This window comes from Gorilla gorilla, chromosome 19, assembly GCF_029281585.2.
Source record: "Gorilla gorilla gorilla isolate KB3781 chromosome 19, NHGRI_mGorGor1-v2.1_pri, whole genome shotgun sequence".
Lineage (NCBI taxonomy): Eukaryota > Metazoa > Chordata > Mammalia > Primates > Hominidae > Gorilla > Gorilla gorilla.
Genome location: NC_073243.2, coordinates 17,512,017 through 17,531,663, shown reverse-complemented (window position 1 = coordinate 17,531,663; position 19,647 = coordinate 17,512,017). Strand labels below are relative to the sequence as shown.

The following is a 19,647-nucleotide window of genomic DNA, read 5'->3' as shown; positions in this document are numbered from 1 at the left end:
AGGGTTGCTATTCCTCCCTGGCATTTTTCTAATTGGGGGTCCTCCTCCAGAACTGGCTTCAGAGTCGTCCCTGGGGTCAGGGAAGAGTGCCCCCGCTTCGGGAGAGAGGAGCAGGTGGAATACGGAACGACCTTAGGCGAGTCCTTGGCCGTCACGGCCTCAGTTTCCTTATGTGTGAAGTGAAAGGATTTAAGGGCAGCCGGCCTCAAAGAGCTAACTCTCCGATTGCACCCGAGCTCCCCTAAACACTCGAGTCCGGAAGACGCGGGCGGGCGGGCGGGCGACGGGGTCCCTCCCTCTGGAGAGCGCGGTTCCAGCCGGCCGCAGCGGACCCCGCCCCCGCGCCCCGCCCACCGCCGGTCGCCAGGCGCGGGGAGGGCCGGGCTTCCGCCCTCCACGTTGTTGTTCCCGATGTGGGCCACGCCCCCCGGTCCGGGCTGCGGGCGCTTCGTGTTCCCCGCCCCGGCCCCGGCCCCAGAGGAAAGGGTGGCCCATGGGGTGGCACAGTCCGTATCTCCATCCACATCGAATACGCGTGGACAAAGAGTGGAGTTTAGGGGAAGGAAAGATAAAGGCCTGGTTTTAAATGGAGGGTGGTGAAAAGGAATGGAGAGGCCAGGGCACGACTGCGGGATTCCCCTTACGGCATCCCACCCTGGGTTCGCCCAATGGCCCCATCCGCACCCGCGAATGTGACCTGCAGACACTGGCCCTTTAAACCGAAGGCTGGCGGCGCGGGGTGTCCATGTGGAGCTGCTCCATGCCGTGTTGTCCTGCCCGCCCATTGGCTCGCGGCCCGGTGACGTCGCCTAATAGGATGCGAACGCACTGCGGGGGGAGGAACGGAGACAAAACGCGGAGCCGGACTGCCGCTCCGCTCCCTCCGCTGGTTCTCTTGACAGTCTCCAGTCGCCGGCAGCTCCGCCCAGGGGCGGATCCCGGGGGAATTGCGACAGCCCGGCGATTGCGGGATTTAGGTCGCGAGTGGGTGGAGCGTGGAGACCCAGAGTCAGGCCAGTCTCTGCCATTCCCAAGGTTTCCCTGACCCGGAATATCCTGCTTGGAACTCTGTTAAATCTTGAATTGTTCACCCTACCCTCCCTCCACCAGGACAGATTTCGTCGTGAACGACCCAAACGCACCGCCCCGGCCCAACTTGTGGCTTGCAGCCGGGGCGGGGCCAGCAGGAAAGCGGAACCGCGGCGCGCACACCCCGCTCCGACCTCTCCCTCCCTGCCCGGGCCACGTGTGCGCGCGCCGGATCCGGGGGGCGGGGCCAGCAGTGCAGGACCCGCCCCTCCCTTCGCGAGACGCCGCGGCCCTGCGGGCGGGGGCTCCGGTCCGGGCTTTGGCTGTGGCCCCGGTGTAGTAGCGGGGGCGGCGGCCGGGGGCAGCGCGGCTCCTTCCCTTGTTGTGTGTGTCGGTGCCTCCTCGCCATCTTGTTGCAAAGCCCTTTCTTGTCGGCGGGACTCCCGGGGGCCGCGGGGCGGGAGGCATCGGAAGGGAGGTAGAGAGGGAGGGGAAGAAGGGAGGCAGTGCCGCCTTTTTTTTTTTTTGCATCCTATTTTTTTAAATTTGCAATTTTATATTTTGCAAATATTTTGAGAGACATTGATTTTTCTCCCCGTGCTCCCCCGTTCTTCCCTGCGGAGTGCGCTGCGCCGCCCAGCCCTGTCGCCCCCCGGAGGTGATCCCTCCCTCCTGCCTGCCCGCCAGCCTGACCTGTGCCCGGCTCGCGGGCCGCAGCCTCGGCCCCGGCGCGCCCCCGGCAGCTCTCGGCGCGATGAGCATAGAGACGCTACTGGAGGCGGCCCGCTTCCTGGAATGGCAAGCGCAGCAACAACAGAGAGCACGTGGTGAGCGGCCGGGCTGGGCCCCTGGGGCACTGGGGAAGGGGAAGCGAGTGACCCCGGTCCCCGAACCCACGCGAAACCGCGGACAGGGCCCCCTCCCGGTCGGCCTGCGGAGCCTGGCAGCGCACGGCTCCCCGCGAGAGCCGCCGCCTGGGGAGGGGTGATGTGGGCAGTGAAATTAATTAATGAATTCATTAACATGCTGCGAGGGACCTGGCTCCTGCGGGCGCCACCCCGGCTGCGTGGCACCCCTGTGCCCCTTCTGTGGGGGGCTGCTTTTGCGTGGGCCAGCGGAGCCCTCGGTGACACTGAGGATGTGTGAGCCGGGGGGTGGGGTGAGGAATGGTGTTGCGTGGGGGTGGCAGGCTCGCGTGTGCGTGCGTGTGTGCACGGGGGATGTGTGATGTGAGCCTCGGGAAGAGCAGATGAACGGACGTGTACACGGGCGTGTGTATAGCACACGAGTGGGCGTGTGTGTAACGGAGTGGGGGTGGGTACTACTCTACGCGGAGCAGCTCTTCGGCTTCCCTGGCCCCGTGGGGAGGGTGCTGGGGGCGCTCCCGGCAGATCTACGCGCCGCTTGGGGCGGAGGCGGCCTTTGCAGAATGAAATGACATCGCGTGTCTTATGATCCTGGCCAGCCCCGCCTGACCCCGCCTCCCAGAGCTGGGCTGGGCCGCGCGTCCGGGGTTTGGGTGAAAGCCGGGCTAATTGGGCGTTTGCGAAATGGCCCGCGGGTCGCTGGGGGGCAGCCCCCGGGCCCCCCTCGCTGCGCCCCGCTTTAGCCAGTGTGGAATGTGGCGTGTCTGCGCGTTCCAAACCCGCTCTCGCCTGGAATGTTGCGTGTGCCTGCGTTCCGAGCCCGTTGGTTACACCGGGTGGTGACGTGGACGGGCTCCGCCCCCGACCACGTGCACCGGGGACACTCCTGCTGGGGACGGCGCGGCCCGGCCCCTCCTCACCGCCTCGCGCTCGGCCGGGGGCGGGGCCTGGGCGGGGCTGGCAAGGGGCCTTGCGCTGGGTTGGGCCTGGGCCCGGGCCCCGGCCTCTGGGCACCTCCCAGGGAGAGCCTTTGCCCTACGAGGGAGGAGCCGAGCTCACCTGTCGGCTCTGGCCCCTAACCTCCTGTGTTTGATCCCGAGGCAAGGGAAACCCTCAGAATCGCAGGGCGACGAGACATTTAGAGCTCACATTTTTCCACTGACCCCCAAAACGTTCCAACTATACCCCCTGGCATCACCCGGGGCCACGCTGGAATGAGCCAGGATGAGAAAGGGCAAACTTCGGCGCTCCCTCGAAAGGGAAGAGACTAATGACTCCTATCTTCACGCGCCCTGTTGGTGGTCCCTGGCTTCAGGGTGCTGCAGAGGGGCTGGCGGGAAAGACCTTCCTTTTCCAGGGTGCTGCCAGGGCCTCGGCTCTGGAACGGTGTGTGTGCAGGACCCGGGGACTCCTGTGCCCTCCCCGCCCCCCAGAATCCCCCGGCAGGGTTGGTTGTGGTGGAGAGTGCTTCGCCCTCCTTTCCTTTCTCTCTGCCTATTGTTGCTTCAATGATGAGTCATGCAGGAGGTAGTAGTGTGTTGTGTGCGCGCGCGCCGCCGTGTGCCGCCGCCGCGGCGGGCGGGGGTGGGGGAAGTGGGGAGCGGCAGCGGGCAAGGGGCGGGGGAGCTGCGGGGCCGGCGGCCTAGTCGGGGCGACCGGCCTCTCAAGGTCAAGAGTCACTGGAGATATGTGAGACTCAGATGCCTGGGTTTTGCAGAAGTGATGGGCGGGGACATCGCCCACACTCCCCGCCTGTTGCCTTGGTGGTCCAGAGCAGGGTCTGGCAGTGGAGAGTGCCCGTGGTGACCAAGAATGTCCTACGTTTGGGCACAGGGGTCAGGGGAAGACCGTGCACAAGATTCGGAGAGACTAAGTCACCTGCTACCGCCATCAACACGTTGCAGTTCGAGTACCCACTGTGTTTAGGCCGAGTTCAGCGGCCTGGTCACGACTTCTGTGTGCCGGTCAGAGGTCTTTGTAGATGAGTGGGTGCCGAAAGCCAGATCTACTCAAAAACTCATGTAATGTACGGGTGTCCGGAACCGATCCCAGCAGTTTCTCCTCCAGAATTCATTTTCTTCTCCCTCTTGAGGTTCTGTCCTCTGAGCTGGGGCAGGACGAATGGAAGGAAGCGCATGGCAGGTGAACCTGCTGACCAGAACGCTTTCCCGGGACCTAGGACCAGCTCTGGACAGGGCTCCTCTTGGCCTTTCTCCCTTTCAACCGCAAGCATGGGTTTCTGACCTAGACCAACCAGTTTGCTCACATGAGGACCCTGCAGATGTGTGTGCCTGTGAGAGAGAGGGGAAAGGGCAGAGCTATTCTGGTGCCCAGCCGGAAGGCCTGGCCTGGTCATTTCTAGTGTTCATAGAGGTGGCTTAGATGCAACTCTTCTGCCTTGTTTGGAGGGAGTTGGTTGGAGTGTCCAGAGGCTCCTGACCAACTCTCCAAGGCTTACCCTGGGCCTGCCTTAGGCACCAAGCCCCCTGTTTAGCGTGCAGATGGGAGAATTCCTGTGGCTGCTGGGGCCCACCAGTGTGGACTCCTCCACCCCTAGCCCTGTGCCTGCAGAGCACCTGGGCCACAGTCGCTTGGGAAGGTTGAAGGGAGCACGCTGGCCGTGCTCTTGACTGTGGGCGGAAGCCTTGGCCCCTGGGTCACTGCAGAGGGGCATGCTAAATTCTTTGGGAGCAGCCTCTGGGTGGAGCCCAGGGAAGCATGTGAGGGGGCGCACCCTGTCTGGTGGATGTGCAGAACATTCTTTTAAAGAGCCTAAGCGCTGGGTGCTCCTGAGGGAGCACCAGCCACCACCAGTTTGGTGGTTCTCCAGTGCACAGGGAGAGGGTTGCCGCTGGGTGGGAAGGGACAGGAAGCTCTGGTGGGCTGGATCTGGCCGGGGGCAGCTCCTCTTCCTCACCACCTGTGGAGCTTTTTCATGCTGCTCCAGGTGTAACTGGGTCCTTCCTGGCACCTGTGAGGTGTACCGGCCTGGTTCTGGGTGAGAGGGCAGGTGAGAAGGAGGTTGCTACCTCCCAGGTGAGCTTTGGGATTGCTTCAAAATATGGGGAATGGGGGTTGGCTTGCACTCTAGGGTCCCACATGTCCTTGTGACTCAGGGAGGGCCCTGATTGTCCCTCTGCCTATAGAGAGTGGAGTCCATGTCTCAAGGCCAATGAAAAGTTAGGTCTGTGTCAGCCAAAGGAATGGAGGCAGGGGCTGTGTTAGGCCCTGGGATCCAGAGCCTTGTCTTGGGGTAGGGGAAGGGGCTGGGGACAACTGAGGCTGTGCCCGACTGAGAAGGGCCCTGTCACTGGAACTCAGCAGGCTGCTTGGCCACTGCGGTCTGTGGGAAGCGGGAGCGCAGGGCTGGTTTTCTCCCGGGCGTAACCTAAGGCCTTCCCGCACTCGAGCAGGCCTGCACCGGCCTGGCATCGCCCCTTCCCGAAGGGCTAGGGAGATCTGGAAGAGGCCCGCTGGCTGGCCTAGCCCCTGAACTCCGGCTGCTGGGAAACCACTGAGGCTTCCCCTCCCAGGACGCTTCCCCCTCCGCTTCCTCCTCGGCCTCTTCCCTCTGCGGGAGGGCGGGGCTGGGAGCAGGCCTGGCTCACACTCCAGTTGTTGATTGGCCAAAGGGCCTGAGGCCTCAGGTTTTCTGGGGCGCCTGAGCCAGTAAGAGTGTGGGAGGTGGGTGCTCTCCTCCCCAGGGGGGCCTTGGCCGACTCCAGTCCCCCGCGCCACCCCTTGCCCGGGTGTTTGGGGCGTGTCCACCAGCCCGGGCTGTCTGCTGCGTTCGTCAGCGGAGCGGGGCGGGCGTCCGGGGTCAGAGGAGAGGGCTGCTTGTCCCGGCGGCTCCCTGGCCTGGGGGCTGCAGACTCCAAGGGCCTGGGCCAGCCCCGTAGCCAGGGAACCAGAATGGTGGCGCCTGGGAGAGGACGAGGCAAGCGGGAGATGGAGGTGCCTCCCCTTCCCCTGTTGGCAGCCAGCTCCTGAGTGGGCCTTGCCTTCCTGCTGGGCTTTCAGCAGAGATGCTGAGCGGGTGGTGGGGTGCACTGCCCTGCTCAGCCCCCATTGAAGAGCCCAGCCCTTTCTTGTTTGGGAGAAATGGTCGCTGCTGTACCTCCTCCTCCTCAGCTGCCCTCTCTCACCCAGAACCGGGCAGGTGCACTTTCCCCGGTGCCTGGCTGGAGTGGTTGGGTATTTGTATTGTCTCAGGCTGAGCGGGGTGTCACTGAGGATGTCAGAGGATGCTTTAGGCCTGAAGGACAGGACATGCTGGCACTGCTGCTGCTGGTGATGGGGATGTTGGCGATTTGGGAAACATGAGTTATAACACGAGAAGGGTCAGAGAGGGACGAAGTGTGTTTGTTGAATGGTCCCTGAGGAAAACAGGCATTGGGACCTAGCCTCGGAGTCAGGAGTGCTGGGCTGTTTCCACATGTGTGAAATGAGGGTGATGTCCCTGTCCTGCCCGTGATGTGACGTGGGGCTCTTGTGAGGATCCAGGGACTGTCAGCACTTCCTTGTGAGCACGGCAAGCGTCCTCCAGGGGTCAGGAGGCTTGCTGTGGGACCTGCAGCGAATCACTTTGCTCCCTGAGCTTCACTGACTTCATCTGTGCCATGCAGGCACTGCCTGCCCTCTAGAAAGTGCTTGGTAAACATTGTTAAAGGCCTGCCACGGAAGCTGGGATCTGTCAGCACACCCCCTTCTCTGGTGTGAAGTCTTGGGTGGCTGGGCCTCTGCCCGCCTCTCCCACCTCGGCCCTGTGGCCCCTGACCCTCGCTGCCCTCACCCGCCTTCCTCCTCACCCTGCAGGCTGGCAGGTGGCCTGCAGCACCCTCTGACAGCCCTGCTCCACCTTTCCAGGTGCCCGCAGCCCGGACTGTCAGCCCCGTGACTGTCCTACTATTCCCTGGTGGAGGGGAACAGGTCTGCTTGATTTGTTCACTGCTGTGCCCCCGGCACTTTCCCCCGTGCCTGGCTGGGCTGGTAGGCTATTTGTGGTGTCTCTCGCTGAGCAGGGGTGTCACTGAGTACTGACTGGGCTAGGGTCAGAGGACGAGTTAGGGCTGGAGTTCTGGGCCCCGCTGAGACCCTCCCCCCCTTGTGTTCTCTCTGCGTAGAGGAGCAGGAGCGGCTTCGCTTGGAGCGGGAGCGAGAGCAGGAACAGAAGAAGGCCAATAGCCTGGCCAGGCTGGCACATACCCTTCCTGTGGAGGAACCCCGCATGGAGGCGCCACCCCTGCCTCTGTCTCCGCCGGCTCCCCCGCCGGCACCCCCACCACCACTTGCCACCCCTGCCCCACTGACTGTCATTCCTATTCCTGTGGTGACCAACTCCCCTCAGCCTCTACCCCCACCCCCACCCTTGCCCGCGGCAGGCCAGCCTCTGCCCCTGGCACCTCGTCAGCCGGCCCTGGTTAGCACCCCTGGACTCAGCATTAAGGAGCCTGCCCCCCTGCCCAGCAGGCCGCAGGTGCCCACCCCTGCTCCCCTACTGCCGGACTCGAAGACCACCATTCCACCCACTGGCAGCCCCAAGCCTTTGCAGCCCCTCCCCACGCCTATCCTGACCATAGCGCCACACCCTGGAGTCCAGCCTCAGCTGGCCCCCCAGCAGCCGCCCCCACCCACGCTTGGGACCCTGAAGTTGGCACCAGCTGAAGAAGTCAAATCCAGTGAACAGAAGAAGAGGCCCGGGGGGTGAGTGGGGTGTGGCAGGGTCGGGCTGGTGGGGGATAGGAGAGGTGCCCATTCCCTGGGCTGTGTGCAAGACAAGATGCCCTCCCCGGCTGGGGCTTCAGAGGTGTGTCCTGCCTCCCCAGCTTAGAAGTGCCCCCTGTATTTGAACACGTCATCACTGTGCCCATCTCTATCCTGGGAAGGAATGTCCCATGGCCCCCTGTTCCCAGGCTTCTGTGTTTCCTAACGCAGTCCAAGGCTGAGGCTTATGGCATTCCCAGGCCTCTGGACAGAGTATGGGCCTCTTGGGTGAGGGCTGGGGTCAACCGGCTGCCTCTGAGTCCCAGGAGCCCTCCTGTCTCCCTCCTGGTGGGACGGAGGGTGACAGGAGTTGTGATTATGAGCACAGATGTGTCCTCCAGGGGATGGGTGCAGCATGGCACAGGGCGAACGTCTCCCAGTCTGCTTTAAGACAATGTTGGGGACAAACAGCCTGTGGCAATTTTGGGGGTGGCGGCGCAGGTCAGGAAGGCCGTCTAATCGAGTCCTCCTCCCTGAGCCTCCTATCTGTCTGGGTTTCAGGATCGGAACCAGAGAAGTCCACAACAAATTGGAGAAGAACAGGTGTGTGTGTGTGTGTGTGTGTGTGTGTGTGTGTGTATGTGCGCGCGCGCGCGCGTGTGACCCGGGCCCCGGCGGCCCTCGGCCCCAGCTTCCCCGGTCCTGCCTCCCCCCCGTCCCAGCCCCGCCCCAGGCACCGCTGACCGGCGCTCGCCCCTCTCTTCAGGAGGGCCCATCTGAAAGAGTGTTTTGAGACCCTGAAGCGGAACATCCCCAACGTGGATGACAAGAAGACGTCCAATCTGAGCGTGCTGCGGACGGCGCTGCGGTACATCCAGGTATGGGGCCCGGAGGCCGGCGTCGCGCACCTTCCCCCGCCCTCCCTCCGCCGCCCCTCCCCCGGCCGCGCCCCGCCCCGCCCTCACGCCCTGGCGGCTCCCCCGCGCCTCCCTCCCACCTCCACGCGGGCGCTGAGCACATGGCCCGGCTGACGTCAGCGGGGCTCCCTGCCCGGGAGGGCGCGCGTGCGCAGAGGAGCGCGCGGCTCCCCTCCCGCGCCGCTCCCGAGCCCCTGCAGCCTCGGCGTCCCCGGGGCCGTGAGGCGCGCGCCGTGACGCCTGATGCGAGTCCCGGTGGCGGCTCCCGTTCGCGCGTGTTGGTGCAGCCGCGGGAGGGAAGGGCATGGGGCGGCCCGGCGCCTCCTCCCCGGCCGCAGAGCCTGGGCGGGAGCCCAGATTCCGCCCGAATGTCTGTAGCTATTTGCGGGGAGGGTTGGGCGTGGTCCCCGTCCACGCTGCGGCGCGGGCCGAGCCCCGTTTACCCCAAAGGAGGAAGGTCTTTCTGGAGCGCGCGTGGAGGCGCCACGGCCCGAGTGTGGGGTTACGCCTGAGGCGGGGAAAACTCCGATTTGACTGGGCGGCAAACAGCCCCGGGGCCGCCGAGCCTGAAACACGTCACGCTTTCCTTCCTCCTGGGCTAGGAAGAGGGGGTGTCCCTTTTTTCGGGGCCCTCCCGGCTGCGCGTCCCCTCCCTTTGGGCGTCGCTCCCTCTGCAGTGCTCGGGCCGGGGGCGCCGCCACGTCAGGCAGTTGCCATGGCGGCCTGAGTTTCGGTTTCCCTGGAAACCGGCGGGGCTTCCGCGCGCCGGGTCGGAGGCTGTGGGGGATGGGCCGGCAGCCGCGGAGACGCGGAGCCGTTGGGGATGGAGGGACGTGGGGCTCCCAGCCCGCGTTGAGGGGGTGGGCGGCGAGCCGGGACTCTCCGTGTCCACCCTCTGAGGAAGCTCCGGGGGCGGCGCGGCGTCACGGGCCCCGTGGGAGGGGTGGCGAGGAGGGTCCAGCGCGCGAGGAGCCAGCCGCGGGGCGCCGCCCCTCCCCCGGCCTCGACCGCGGGGTCACAGCCCTGAGGTAACCGGAGCCTGACTTGCTGAGGGAGGGGCTGAGGCACTGCTTCGCGACTGCTCCAGGCGGGCAGCTCCCTCCCAGCCTCCCGCGAACGCGCCCTTCCGCCCGCCCTCCCGGCCAGGGGGCGGGGCTGGCGCACCTCCAGGCCGCTTCCGGGCAGCCGGGAGGGGCGGGGCCGGGCTCGCGGATTGGCTGCAGCGGGCGGGGGCGGTGCTCTCGAGTCGCGGAGGGCGGTGGAGCCGGCGAGGGTGACGCAGGGAAGCCGCGGCCGTGTGGGTGCGCGCGTGCTTCGGGGTGGGGCCTCGGGGCGCCGAGCGGGAGAGGGCTCCAGAGGCCGCGACAGGCCGGTGGCTTATTTCTGGAATAGTTTTGCAGAACGTGGGCTTGGTTGCAGTTTAGTCGCAGGGCTGGCTGAGGGTGTTCATGCAGACACTTCGCTGCACTCCCGACATTTGCTTAGCTATTATTTTTGAGAAATAGGAAGGACGGCATGGCGAGTTCCTCTTTGCAGATGCTACTTGCAGAGGGCGCCTTGCGTAACGTGTGGGTTTGGAAATGAATCGGAAGAAGACTCAGCAGCAGCCGCAGAAGGAAGCTCTTGAGGAGCTGGGCCCGGTGAAGTAGGAGCCGGGGTGGGCCTCCCTCAGGCTATGCAGAAGGGACACCCATTCTGGTGCTGGTCACAGAAGCAGGAAACTCAAAGGCCTGTCTACAAACCATTTATTCATTTATTTATTGACGTGCTTTTAGCGAAGTCTCTGCTTCTGGGCGAATGGTGGCGAGCAAGTAAAAAAGCCTGGGTCTCCACCCTCCCAGGCTGGGTCTTGCGGCAGATGATGAACAAGTCATTCTACAGAAGACGGCCGTATGGGCATAATAGGGACCGGGCGGTGGGATCTGTTCTGGGGAGGGAGGATAGTTGTTCCTGAGGAAAGGACCTTTGAGCTGAGACCTGCAGGATAAGTCTGGGTGGCACGGAGCAAAGTGGAGGCCAAGAGCCCAGGGGCAGCCCAGTTTCTTCAGCAGGAGGGAATAGGATGCTTTTTGGAAATAAAAGTGAGGCACGGTGGCTTGCACCTGAGTCCCAGCTACGCTACTTGGGAGGCCAAGGCAGTAAGAGCGCTTGAGCCCAGGGAGTTCGAGGACAGCCTGGGCCACAGAGTGCGACCTCCGTCTCTAAGAACAAACACAAACATGGTCAGGAGGCTGTCACTCAGAGACAGGCAGAATCAAGAGCTGGTCCTGGAGAGACCAGTGGGACTGTGTAGACTGGGGGCTTTGGTTGTTTGCTGAGAGCAGGAAGCTGCAGGAAGAAGGCAGTGGTCCCCAGCCAGAATCTGGAGTGGCTTGGAGGGGGTCAGAGGTTTGAAGACAGCCACAGTGAAGTGGACAGAGACAAGAAAAATAGGTACCAAACCGTGCATCCAGGTAGTCACAGAAAGGAAATGGGTTTAGATTGAAGCAATGTGGGTTACAGTTAGACCCTGGGGAAACCTTGCAGGGGTCTGTAGGCCTGTGAAGAACTGGACTAGGTGAGAAGAAGAAGCTTTTGACCCATGTCACTCCCTGGCCCAGAACTATATCCTACCCACAGGTGGGTTGAGTTGAGGACTGCTGCTTCCAGCCCCCAGCAGCAAGGTTCAAGTGAGAGCTGACTCACCTAGGGCCCCTTGTTAGAGCCTCAGAGCCAGGTGAAAAGCAACACACAGGCTGGGCGCGATGGCTCACGCCTGTAATCCCAGCACTTTGGGAGGCCGAGGCAGGTGGATCACCTGAGGTCAGGAGTTCAAGACCATCCTGGCCAACATGGCAAAATCCCGTCTCTACTAAAAATACAAAAATTAGTCCTGCCTGGTGGCACATGCCCGTAGTCCCAGCTACTCGGGAGGCTGAGGCAGGAGAATTGCTTGAACCCGGGAGGTGGAGGTTGCAGTGAGCCAAGATCATGCCACTGCACTCCAGCCTGGGTGACAGAGTGGGACTCTGTCTCCAAAAAAAGAAAAGCCACACAGGTGTGTGTGTAGGGGCAAGGGAGTTTCCTACTGTCTTCGTAGCAGAAAATGGGGAGAAACTGTTAAAGCCAGAATGAGGGAGGGCTGTGTGTGGCCTGGGACTGGCAACAGAAGTGTCAAGCTGCCAGGTTTCAGGCCAGTACAGAGCACGGTTCTACCTGGGTTATGTGTTGGCGGCACTAATGGTTAGAGACATCTGTCACTGGTGAGGGCAGAAATGTATGCAGGAGGGGGTGTGGGAAGCTGGCCTCACTGGTGGGTAGGGTTGGAGACTTTCCCAGGCCTGGTCAGGAAAAGCTGCTACAAAACAGCAAAACTGCTCCTAGCGCAGCGATCCCCAACCTTTTTGGCAACAGGGAGTATTTTCCTGGAAGACCATTTTTCCATGGAGAGGGAGGGCGGGGCTGGTTTCGGGGTGGAAGTGTTCCATCTCCCATCATCAGGCATTAGTCAAACTCTCCTAAGGAGCACACAAAACCTAGACTCCTGGTGTGCACAGTTCACAGGAGGGCTTCTGCTTCTGTGAGAACCGAATGTCCCACTGATGGGACAGGATCAGAGCGCCATCGCTGCTCACTTCCTGCATGCGGCCCTGTTCCTGACAGGCCACGGACCAGTACCTGGGGTTTGGGGTCCCCTGCCCTAGGGGATGAAAGAAGGGAAACCTGGGTCTAATGGGTTACTGTGATTCTCCCTGTGATGCAGGGAAGAGACAGGACAGAGGTGGGAAGGAACATGGTCACCAGGAGTCGGGACAGCACACTTCCAGATCGTTCCCCTGGGGCTGAGTAAGCACCCTGCGCGTAGCTCTTCCTGGCTGCCTGTGGGCTCTGGGATCTAAATGGACTATGCAGCCATCCTCACCTTCATTTACAGCTCGGACAGGGACAGTGTGTGTTGAGGCGGAAAGACAAAACATGTATGTGAGAGACTTTTTATGAGCCGGTTCCTGATGAAGTCCTATCTTTCAGCCTCGTATTTACCACCCAGGCAGATGGGGCTCTTTTCTTCACCCTCCCGCTTTTTTTTTTTTTTTGAGACAGAAAACTTAATAGAAATTTTGTTTGCAGTTCTTACATTCTCAGTGTGAGCCAATCTGGGACCCACCGCCCCACCCAGAAGTGGCCCAGTCCTGGTGCAGGGTAGGAAGGGAAGGGTGGAGTGAGAAGAGCCCCATTTTTCCTCAGTGCCAGGGGGCTGGAGACGCCACCCCCTTCTCCTGCCTCTGGGCTCCAGGAAGGAGTGCAGATGGACTCTCAGGCCTATGGTTCCTCCTCCACACCACTGTCCCCCAGGTTGGAGGGGAGTGAGAGATACAGGGAGAGAAGGGGACAGAGGCAAGAAAAGGTGTTGATCAAGAAAGGCAAGAACCAGGGGTGAGGGCTGACAGAGAATCAAAGATAAAACACTGGTAGGCCGGGCGCGGTGGCTCATGCCTGTAATCCCAGCACTTTGGGAGGCCAAGGCGGGCAGATCACCTGAGGTCGGGAATTCGAGACCAGCCTGACCAACATGGAGAAACCCTGTCTCTACTACAAATATAAAATTAGCCGGGTGTGGTGGCACATGCCTGTAATCCCAGCTACTCAGGAGGCTGAGGCAGGAGAATCGCTTGAACCTGGGAGGCAGAGATTGCAGTGAGCCAAGATCATGCCACTGCACTCCAGCCTGGACAACAAGAGCGAAACTCTGTTTGAAAAAAACAAACAGTAAAAAAAAAATTGAGGGAGAGTGGGGGAGGGGAATATAACCAAAACCCACCCCAAATCCAAACCAGCCTCGAAAAAAACGGTGCGGTGCCCGGAAGGGCTTGAAGGCAGGAGGATGTGGGAGACAGGACAGTGGGGGAGGTGGGGGCTGAGATGTGGTCTTGGAGCACGGGCAGATAAGATCTAGGGGGTAAAGGGAGGAGGATCTGTGTGTGATGAGGGCAGACGGGGTTCAGAGAGGAAAACCAAGGCGGGCTGGTGAGTTGTGTGTGTGAAAAGCCTGCGGGCCCTGCACCTAGACATGACCAGTAAGCCTGGGAAGCTAGGAGCTCGAGAGCAGGCCAAGAAAGGGACTCGGGAGGCAGCAAGGACACGTGTCGGCGTTGCCTGGTGGACACATTGGTCATGACGTGCCTGGGCGAAAAGCTGCCAGCAGGGAGGTCTGTGAGACTTGAAAGGGTGGGATTGATGAAGTGTCGGGTTGGAGCACGGGAAAGACTTTGAGTGTGGAGGGGAGCTGGGTCATGGGACACAACAGCGATTTCTTATGGATCGGTTTAGCTCAAGTACAGGGGGCACGTTCCTAGGATTGGGGTTGTTCAGCCCAGGGAGTCTGGAGGGCAGTGGGCAGGGTTATGGGGAGCAGCATGTAAATGGAGCCTCGTCGAGAAGCGTCACAGGTGGGCACAGTGGAGAGTCGCCCAGGAGGTCGGGGAGTAGGTGCGGACCAGCTGCCAGGAGGGAGGCGAGTCCTGGAGATGAGATGGGGCGAGGTCGTGTCACTGCCTAGTGGCTCATCCTGCAAGGATGTTGATGTTACCAGGGAGACAGGTGAACGGTGAGGTGGAAGCGCAGGATCCCGGGGTTCCGTAGAGGGTAGCTCGCGGCAGAAGTGCGCAAAGTGAAGAGGCTGCTGGAGGAGGGATGGGGCGAGAGGTGGAGAAGCCCCTGAGGATGAATTGTTGTGGAGGACAGGGAAGGACCCACACACCTGGTTGAGCTTGCTTCAGTGGTACCTGTCCCAAGAGCCCACACTCCTTGGGACGCTGGGCCTCACTGGGCAGGGGCATGGACCACAACAGGTGCGGTCTCCAGCAGCCCCCGTCAGGCTGGGCCCGCTGGTTGCCACGGACTTGCCTCTGTGGGCCAGCTGATAGGGAGAGGTTTGTGGGGGCTTTGGGCCCCAAGGCTGCTGCTCAGGGTGTCCTGCTGTCCCTTGCTCTGTGCGCCAGTCCCTGAAGAGAAAGGAGAAGGAATATGAGCATGAAATGGAGCGGCTGGCACGTGAGAAGATTGCCACGCAGCAGCGGCTGGCAGAGCTCAAGCACGAGCTGAGCCAGTGGATGGACGTACTGGAGATTGACCGCGTGCTGCGGCAGACGGGCCAGCCCGAGGATGACCAGGCGTCCACCTCCACCGCCTCTGGTGAGCCCCAGCCCCCACGCAGGCCCCCCCAGCCCTCAGATGCTACACCTCAAATTCCAGCCTCCCTCGCCAGGCTCTTTCTTGCCTGCTAGAAAAGATGGCCCTGGCCCCAGCCCCATCACATTCCCACGCCCCCACGAGCATCTACGCCTCCAGCCACTTGCTTCCCCGCCTTTCTGACCTGCTCCCTGCCCCATGTTCCCCACAGAGGGTGAGGACAACATAGACGAGGATATGGAGGAGGACCGGGCGGGCCTGGGCCCACCTAAGCTGAGCCATCGTCCCCAGCCGGAGCTGCTGAAGTCCACCCTGCCACCCCCCAGCACCACCCCTGCGCCTCTGCCTCCACACCCACACCCTCACCCCCACTCCGTGGCCCTATCTCCTGCACACCTCCCCGTGCAGCAGCAGCAGCCACAGCAGAAGACCCCTCTGCCAGCCCCTCCTCCCCCACCGGCTGCCCCTGCCCAGACACTGGTGCCAGCTCCAGCCCATCTGGTGGCGACGGCTGGGGGTGGCTCCACGGTCATCGCCCACACAGCCACCACTCACGCTTCAGTCATCCAGACTGTGAACCACGTTCTGCAGGGGCCAGGCGGCAAGCACATCGCCCACATCGCCCCCTCGGCCCCCAGCCCTGCGGTGCAGCTGGCGCCTGCCACACCCCCCATTGGGCACATCACTGTGCACCCTGCCACCCTCAACCATGTGGCCCACCTGGGCTCCCAGCTGCCCTTGTACCCGCAGCCCGTGGCAGTGAGCCAGCCCGTGGCAGTGAGCCACATCGCCCACACCCTCTCGCACCAGCAAGTGAACGGCACGGCCGGCCTGGGGCCCCCGGCTACTGTCATGGCGAAGCCAGCCGTGGGGGCTCAGGTGGTGCACCACCCCCAGCTGGTGGGCCAGACCGTGCTCAACCCTGTGACCATGGTCACCATGCCCTCCTTCCCAGTCAGCACGCTCAAGCTGGCTTGAGGACGAGGCCACTCAGAGGCCCCCAGTGGGGACAGGGAGGGGGACCTGTCCCCCACTCTCTCACCCACCAGCTCCACACATTCCAGCCAGGCCCAGGCCAGCCCCCCCACACACCCCCAGGCCTCCTAGGGGAAGAGGGTGCAAAGACTCTGAGCCAAGGGAGGGAAGGGCCACCCTGCTGCACTAGGACTTGGTAAGATGACTCTGAGAAAATGCGAGACTCTGATGGAATGTGCCACCTGTCCGGCCCAGTGCCAGCTCCAGTGCCGCTCCTGCTTCCCCTCCCTACCCTCGGAAATCAGTGGGATGTGGACGTCACGCTCCCTGACTTCTACCCCGCCCTGCCCCGCCTTCCTCTGCTGCTGCTGCTATTGCTGTCTGGTGAGGTGGCCCAGGCCCCCGGCTTTCCTCCGGAGCCTCATATTCTCTTCCCAGGCCTTTGGAGGGGAAATGGGGAAAGCAGAACTGAAGCCACTTGGCCCAGAAAGCTGCGGACTGGGGTGATAAGGGACCTTGCTCTGAGCACAGGTGACAGATCATAGGAAGTGGCTGGTCTGGAGTCCCACCCGGACAGGTGGGGCCCCAGCCTGGGGCTCTCTGACCCGGTTGCAGTCACTGTGATTCGTTACCGTAGAAACTACTTAAAATGATTCTCTACCAACAATAAACCAAACCCAGCCACTGCCAAGCTTCCTGTGCCCTCACCCCAATCCCTGCCACTGGGCTCTGAACCTCAGGAGGGCAGGCTGAGGTGGGGAAGGAGGGACTCGGCTGTCCTGCCCCCTTCCCCGTCCCCTGCAGCCTGGGTCTGGATGGGAGGAGAGCCACTGGGCCTCTGTCCCCAGTCCCCAGCCCTGGGCTTGGCTCTTGGCTTCCAGAAGGCAGCAAAGAGGGGCGCTGTCCTGCGTTCAGCCCCTGATCTCTGACCTCTGCTGAGTGCTGGGCACTCCTCCAAGGGACAGGTGGGCCTGGCGGCCTGTGGGTTTGGGTGCCTCCTGCAGTTTGGGAGACATGGACCAGCATCTGGTCTTGTTTCCAGGAGCATAGAAGCCACATCGTTGAGACATCAGGAAGGTAAAAACCCAGCGGCTTAGCCAAGCCCTAAGCCTGTCCCCAGACCAACCCTGGGACCTATACAGAACAGAGGGCCCGAGCTAGGTCTGCTGCTTCTGCTCCAGCCCCTTTGCCTCTGTCCTCCCATCCCCTCAACAACCTGCTTCTCCTGGGGACGCTTTTGAGTGGGCCCTCCCCGGGGAGCTGCGGAGCAGTGCCACCTTTCTCTGAGAAGAGGCCCTTGGTTGGGTCAAGGACAGGGCTGAGCGTGGAAGGGGGAGGAGTCAGGGGCTCTGTGTTAGGATGCGGCTTTCTCTGCCTCTGGGCAGCCTGCTTTGGCCTTTCCTTGTATGTGGGTGTTTATTACAAGTGGCTTTGTGTCAGACACGCTCGGCTCCCCACCTGGACACACGCTCACCAGTGGCCTTTCAGTGTAGCGGGAGGAAGCCAGTGTCCCTGGGTGTGAAGTTCACACTGATGGGCTGGGGCAGGGGCCTGGGCCGGTGAGGGGGCCGGGAGGGAGGGGACAGAGTCGAGGATTTCCTGGAGTGCCCTGCAGGCACAGAGGAGGTCAGCAAAGGTCTTGAATAGATTTTCTCTTGAAATAAAGAATCCTTAGATGCCTAAAAATTCCCTTCCCGTTCCCTCCTGGTCCTGGACACCTCCCAGGGGACTGTTTCCTTATTTCTCTCTCCTGGTGTGGGTAAAGGGACAGTTACAAACCAGGTCACCACCCTCAGAGGCTGAGCCCTGTACCCACCCCAGCACAGCCACCTCCGCCAGACCCCGTGGCTCTAGGAGAGCCAGCTTTGCTATTCCCATTGTGACAGCGATGGCAGGCCTGACCCACGGGGCAGTTAGAGCAGCCTCGTGGAGCTTGCCCCTCCCCTCAGCCTGCCCACCTCTCCCTGCATCCTGAGGCCAGTGGCCCCCGGGCCTGCACAGATACCTCATCATCCACCCGCTGCCCCTCCCCGTCCCTGTCCCCCAGCAGCGGGGGCCTGCAAATCTAGTGCCGAATGACTATGTCCAGATTGGTGACGATGGGTGTTGCTGTTTTTCTTGTCGTTTGTGAACGCTGTGATGCTGTGTGCCCAAGTGGGCAGCCACCACCCAGCCCTTCCTTGGGCGTCTCCCCCTGAGTGCTGTTGGGACCACATCTGTCCTCACCCTGTGGGACCGCCTGGCCCTCCCTCCCTAGCCCTTCCAGCCTGGGACACACACACACACACACACACACACACACACACACACACACACACACACACACACACGCACACATCTTACCTCTCATGCGTGTTTTACCTTTTGATGTTCAGAGTGGCTCACTGGCTGGGAGTCCTTACCTCGGGGAGAGGGGGAGGTTGGTTCCTTGGGGGGCCAAAGAAGGCAGGGAATGCCTGGAGGGTAACTGGGGGGCCACCATGACCCCTTCTCTCTCCAGAAACAGCTGCTTCTCCCCCCATCCCAGGGTCCCACCCCCAACCCCCAGAGGTGGCCCTTGTTTACAGTGAGGACTCGGCCACTGTGTCTCTGTTTCCTGAAATATAAACTGTAGCGACCCCAGACTGTAGAGATTTTTATGTGTTTGGATACATCTGCTGTGTGGAAAAAAAAAAAACTACAAAAACCCTAATTTTGTACATACTGTATTTTTACTATTGAACTGTATTCTAGTGGCTGTTCATGCTCCAAGACTTTAGTTACCGAGACATGAATACTATCCATGTAATAAGCACTTGCCTGGAATAAAATATAAAACTGAAATAAACCTGCACTGAAACCTGAGATGGAGCTGCCAGCCTGCAGCATCTGGGTCATTTTATTGCAAAAGGAGGCTGAGGCCTGTAGGGAAGCATGCAGCAGGAGCGGCGAGATCACCTGTCTCGACCCTGTCTGCCCAGCATAGTCCTCAAGCGGCTCTGACCCGGTGCCTCCGCCGCTCTGAAAATGGCAGTTCTGGTCGGTCTGAAACTTCTGCAAAGCTTCGTATTTCCTCAGACCATTTTACAAGCATTATCTTGTTTCATCTTTCAACAGCCAAGTGAAGTAAATCAGCCAGACTTAGCCCCATTTTGGCAGATAAGGAAACAGGATTGAGGTGGCCCAGTGACTTGTTGAGGCCACACGGCTAGCTGGAGACTTCGTTGGAGCTGCAGTCAGACCTCTGAACTAGGTACAGAGTTCTTACCCAGCATCTGCCACCCTTGTGGCACCTGGGGCCAGTCCTAGACTGGGATCCAATAAAAAAGGTACAGGGGAGTTGCCCCAGGGTTTGGGCACAGAGGGTGAGAGCTTCCTGAGGGGCTGCACTGGGGGTGCAGTTACAACAGGTCAGCCGGGGAGTCCATAAAGCTGTCCTCTAAGGGAAAGGAACAAGGGGAAGAAGAGGCTGGAGGTCAGGGGCAAAGAGCCGTGTTCTCTGCTGGGCTGGAAGCCCCTTGTCCCTGTGGCTGTGTCTTCTCTCCCTGGGCAGGCTGTCATGGGAGGAGGTGGTGTGGGAAGTGAGGTCAGGGAGCCACTAGCTAGGCCTTGCTGGAGACCAGGCTGGGCAAGGGGGCCCAGCTTCTCATTTCCACCCTGACAGTACCTGTCTGACTCCCAGTCCCCACAGGGGAGACTGACTCTGCGTATCTTGCTGAGGTGGGGTGGGTAGGGATTATCCTTGAGGAAGGGAGTGCTGTCTTGGGTCCTGTTTTCTGAAAGAGAAGGGTCGGACTTCAAAAAGTTCAGGCCGGGCGCGGTGGCGCACACCTGTAATCCCAGCACTCTGGGAGGCTTAGGTGGGCGGATCACCTGAGGTCTGGAGTTCGAGACCAGCCTGGCCAACATGGCAAAAACCCATCTCTACTAAGAACAAAAATGAGCCGGGCATGGTGGTGCATGCCTATAATCCCAGCTACTCAGGAGGCTGAGGCAGGAGAATCGCTTGA

The 19,647-nt window shown here is 61.5% G+C and overlaps 1 protein-coding gene across 3 annotated transcripts; it reads left to right on the top strand.

Annotated features, from left to right (window-relative positions):
- Positions 1-917: 917 nt before the first annotated feature.
- Positions 918-18,502, top strand: MNT (MAX network transcriptional repressor). Of its 3 annotated transcripts, none has more exons than XM_019013587.4 (6): positions 918-1,856; positions 7,019-7,598; positions 8,160-8,201; positions 8,365-8,476; positions 14,494-14,686; positions 14,895-18,502. In XM_019013587.4, the coding sequence occupies exons 1-6, from the start codon at positions 1,784-1,786 to the stop codon at positions 15,659-15,661; spliced, it is 1,767 nt and encodes a 588-aa protein (XP_018869132.3). In that variant the 5' UTR covers positions 918-1,783; the 3' UTR covers positions 15,662-18,502. The 3 variants fall into 3 exon arrangements, with proteins under 3 accessions (XP_018869132.3, XP_055223112.2, XP_018869131.3); XM_055367137.2 differs by lacking the exon at positions 918-1,856 and adding an exon at positions 2,902-3,281; XM_019013586.4 differs by lacking the exon at positions 918-1,856 and adding an exon at positions 3,537-4,037.
- The last annotated feature ends 1,145 nt before the right edge of the window (positions 18,503-19,647 follow it).

Bases quoted from the DNA above. Each gene is read 5' to 3' on its own strand.
- MNT (XM_019013586.4), top strand. From the start codon at position 3,920: ATGTACGGGTGTCCGGAACCGATCCCAGCAGTTTCTCCTCCAGAATTC. The intron at 7,599-8,159 runs GTGAGTGGGGTG...TCTGGGTTTCAG, and splicing joins CAGAAGAAGAGGCCCGGGGG to GATCGGAACCAGAGAAGTCC. The intron at 14,687-14,894 runs GTGAGCCCCAGC...TGTTCCCCACAG, and splicing joins GTCCACCTCCACCGCCTCTG to AGGGTGAGGACAACATAGAC.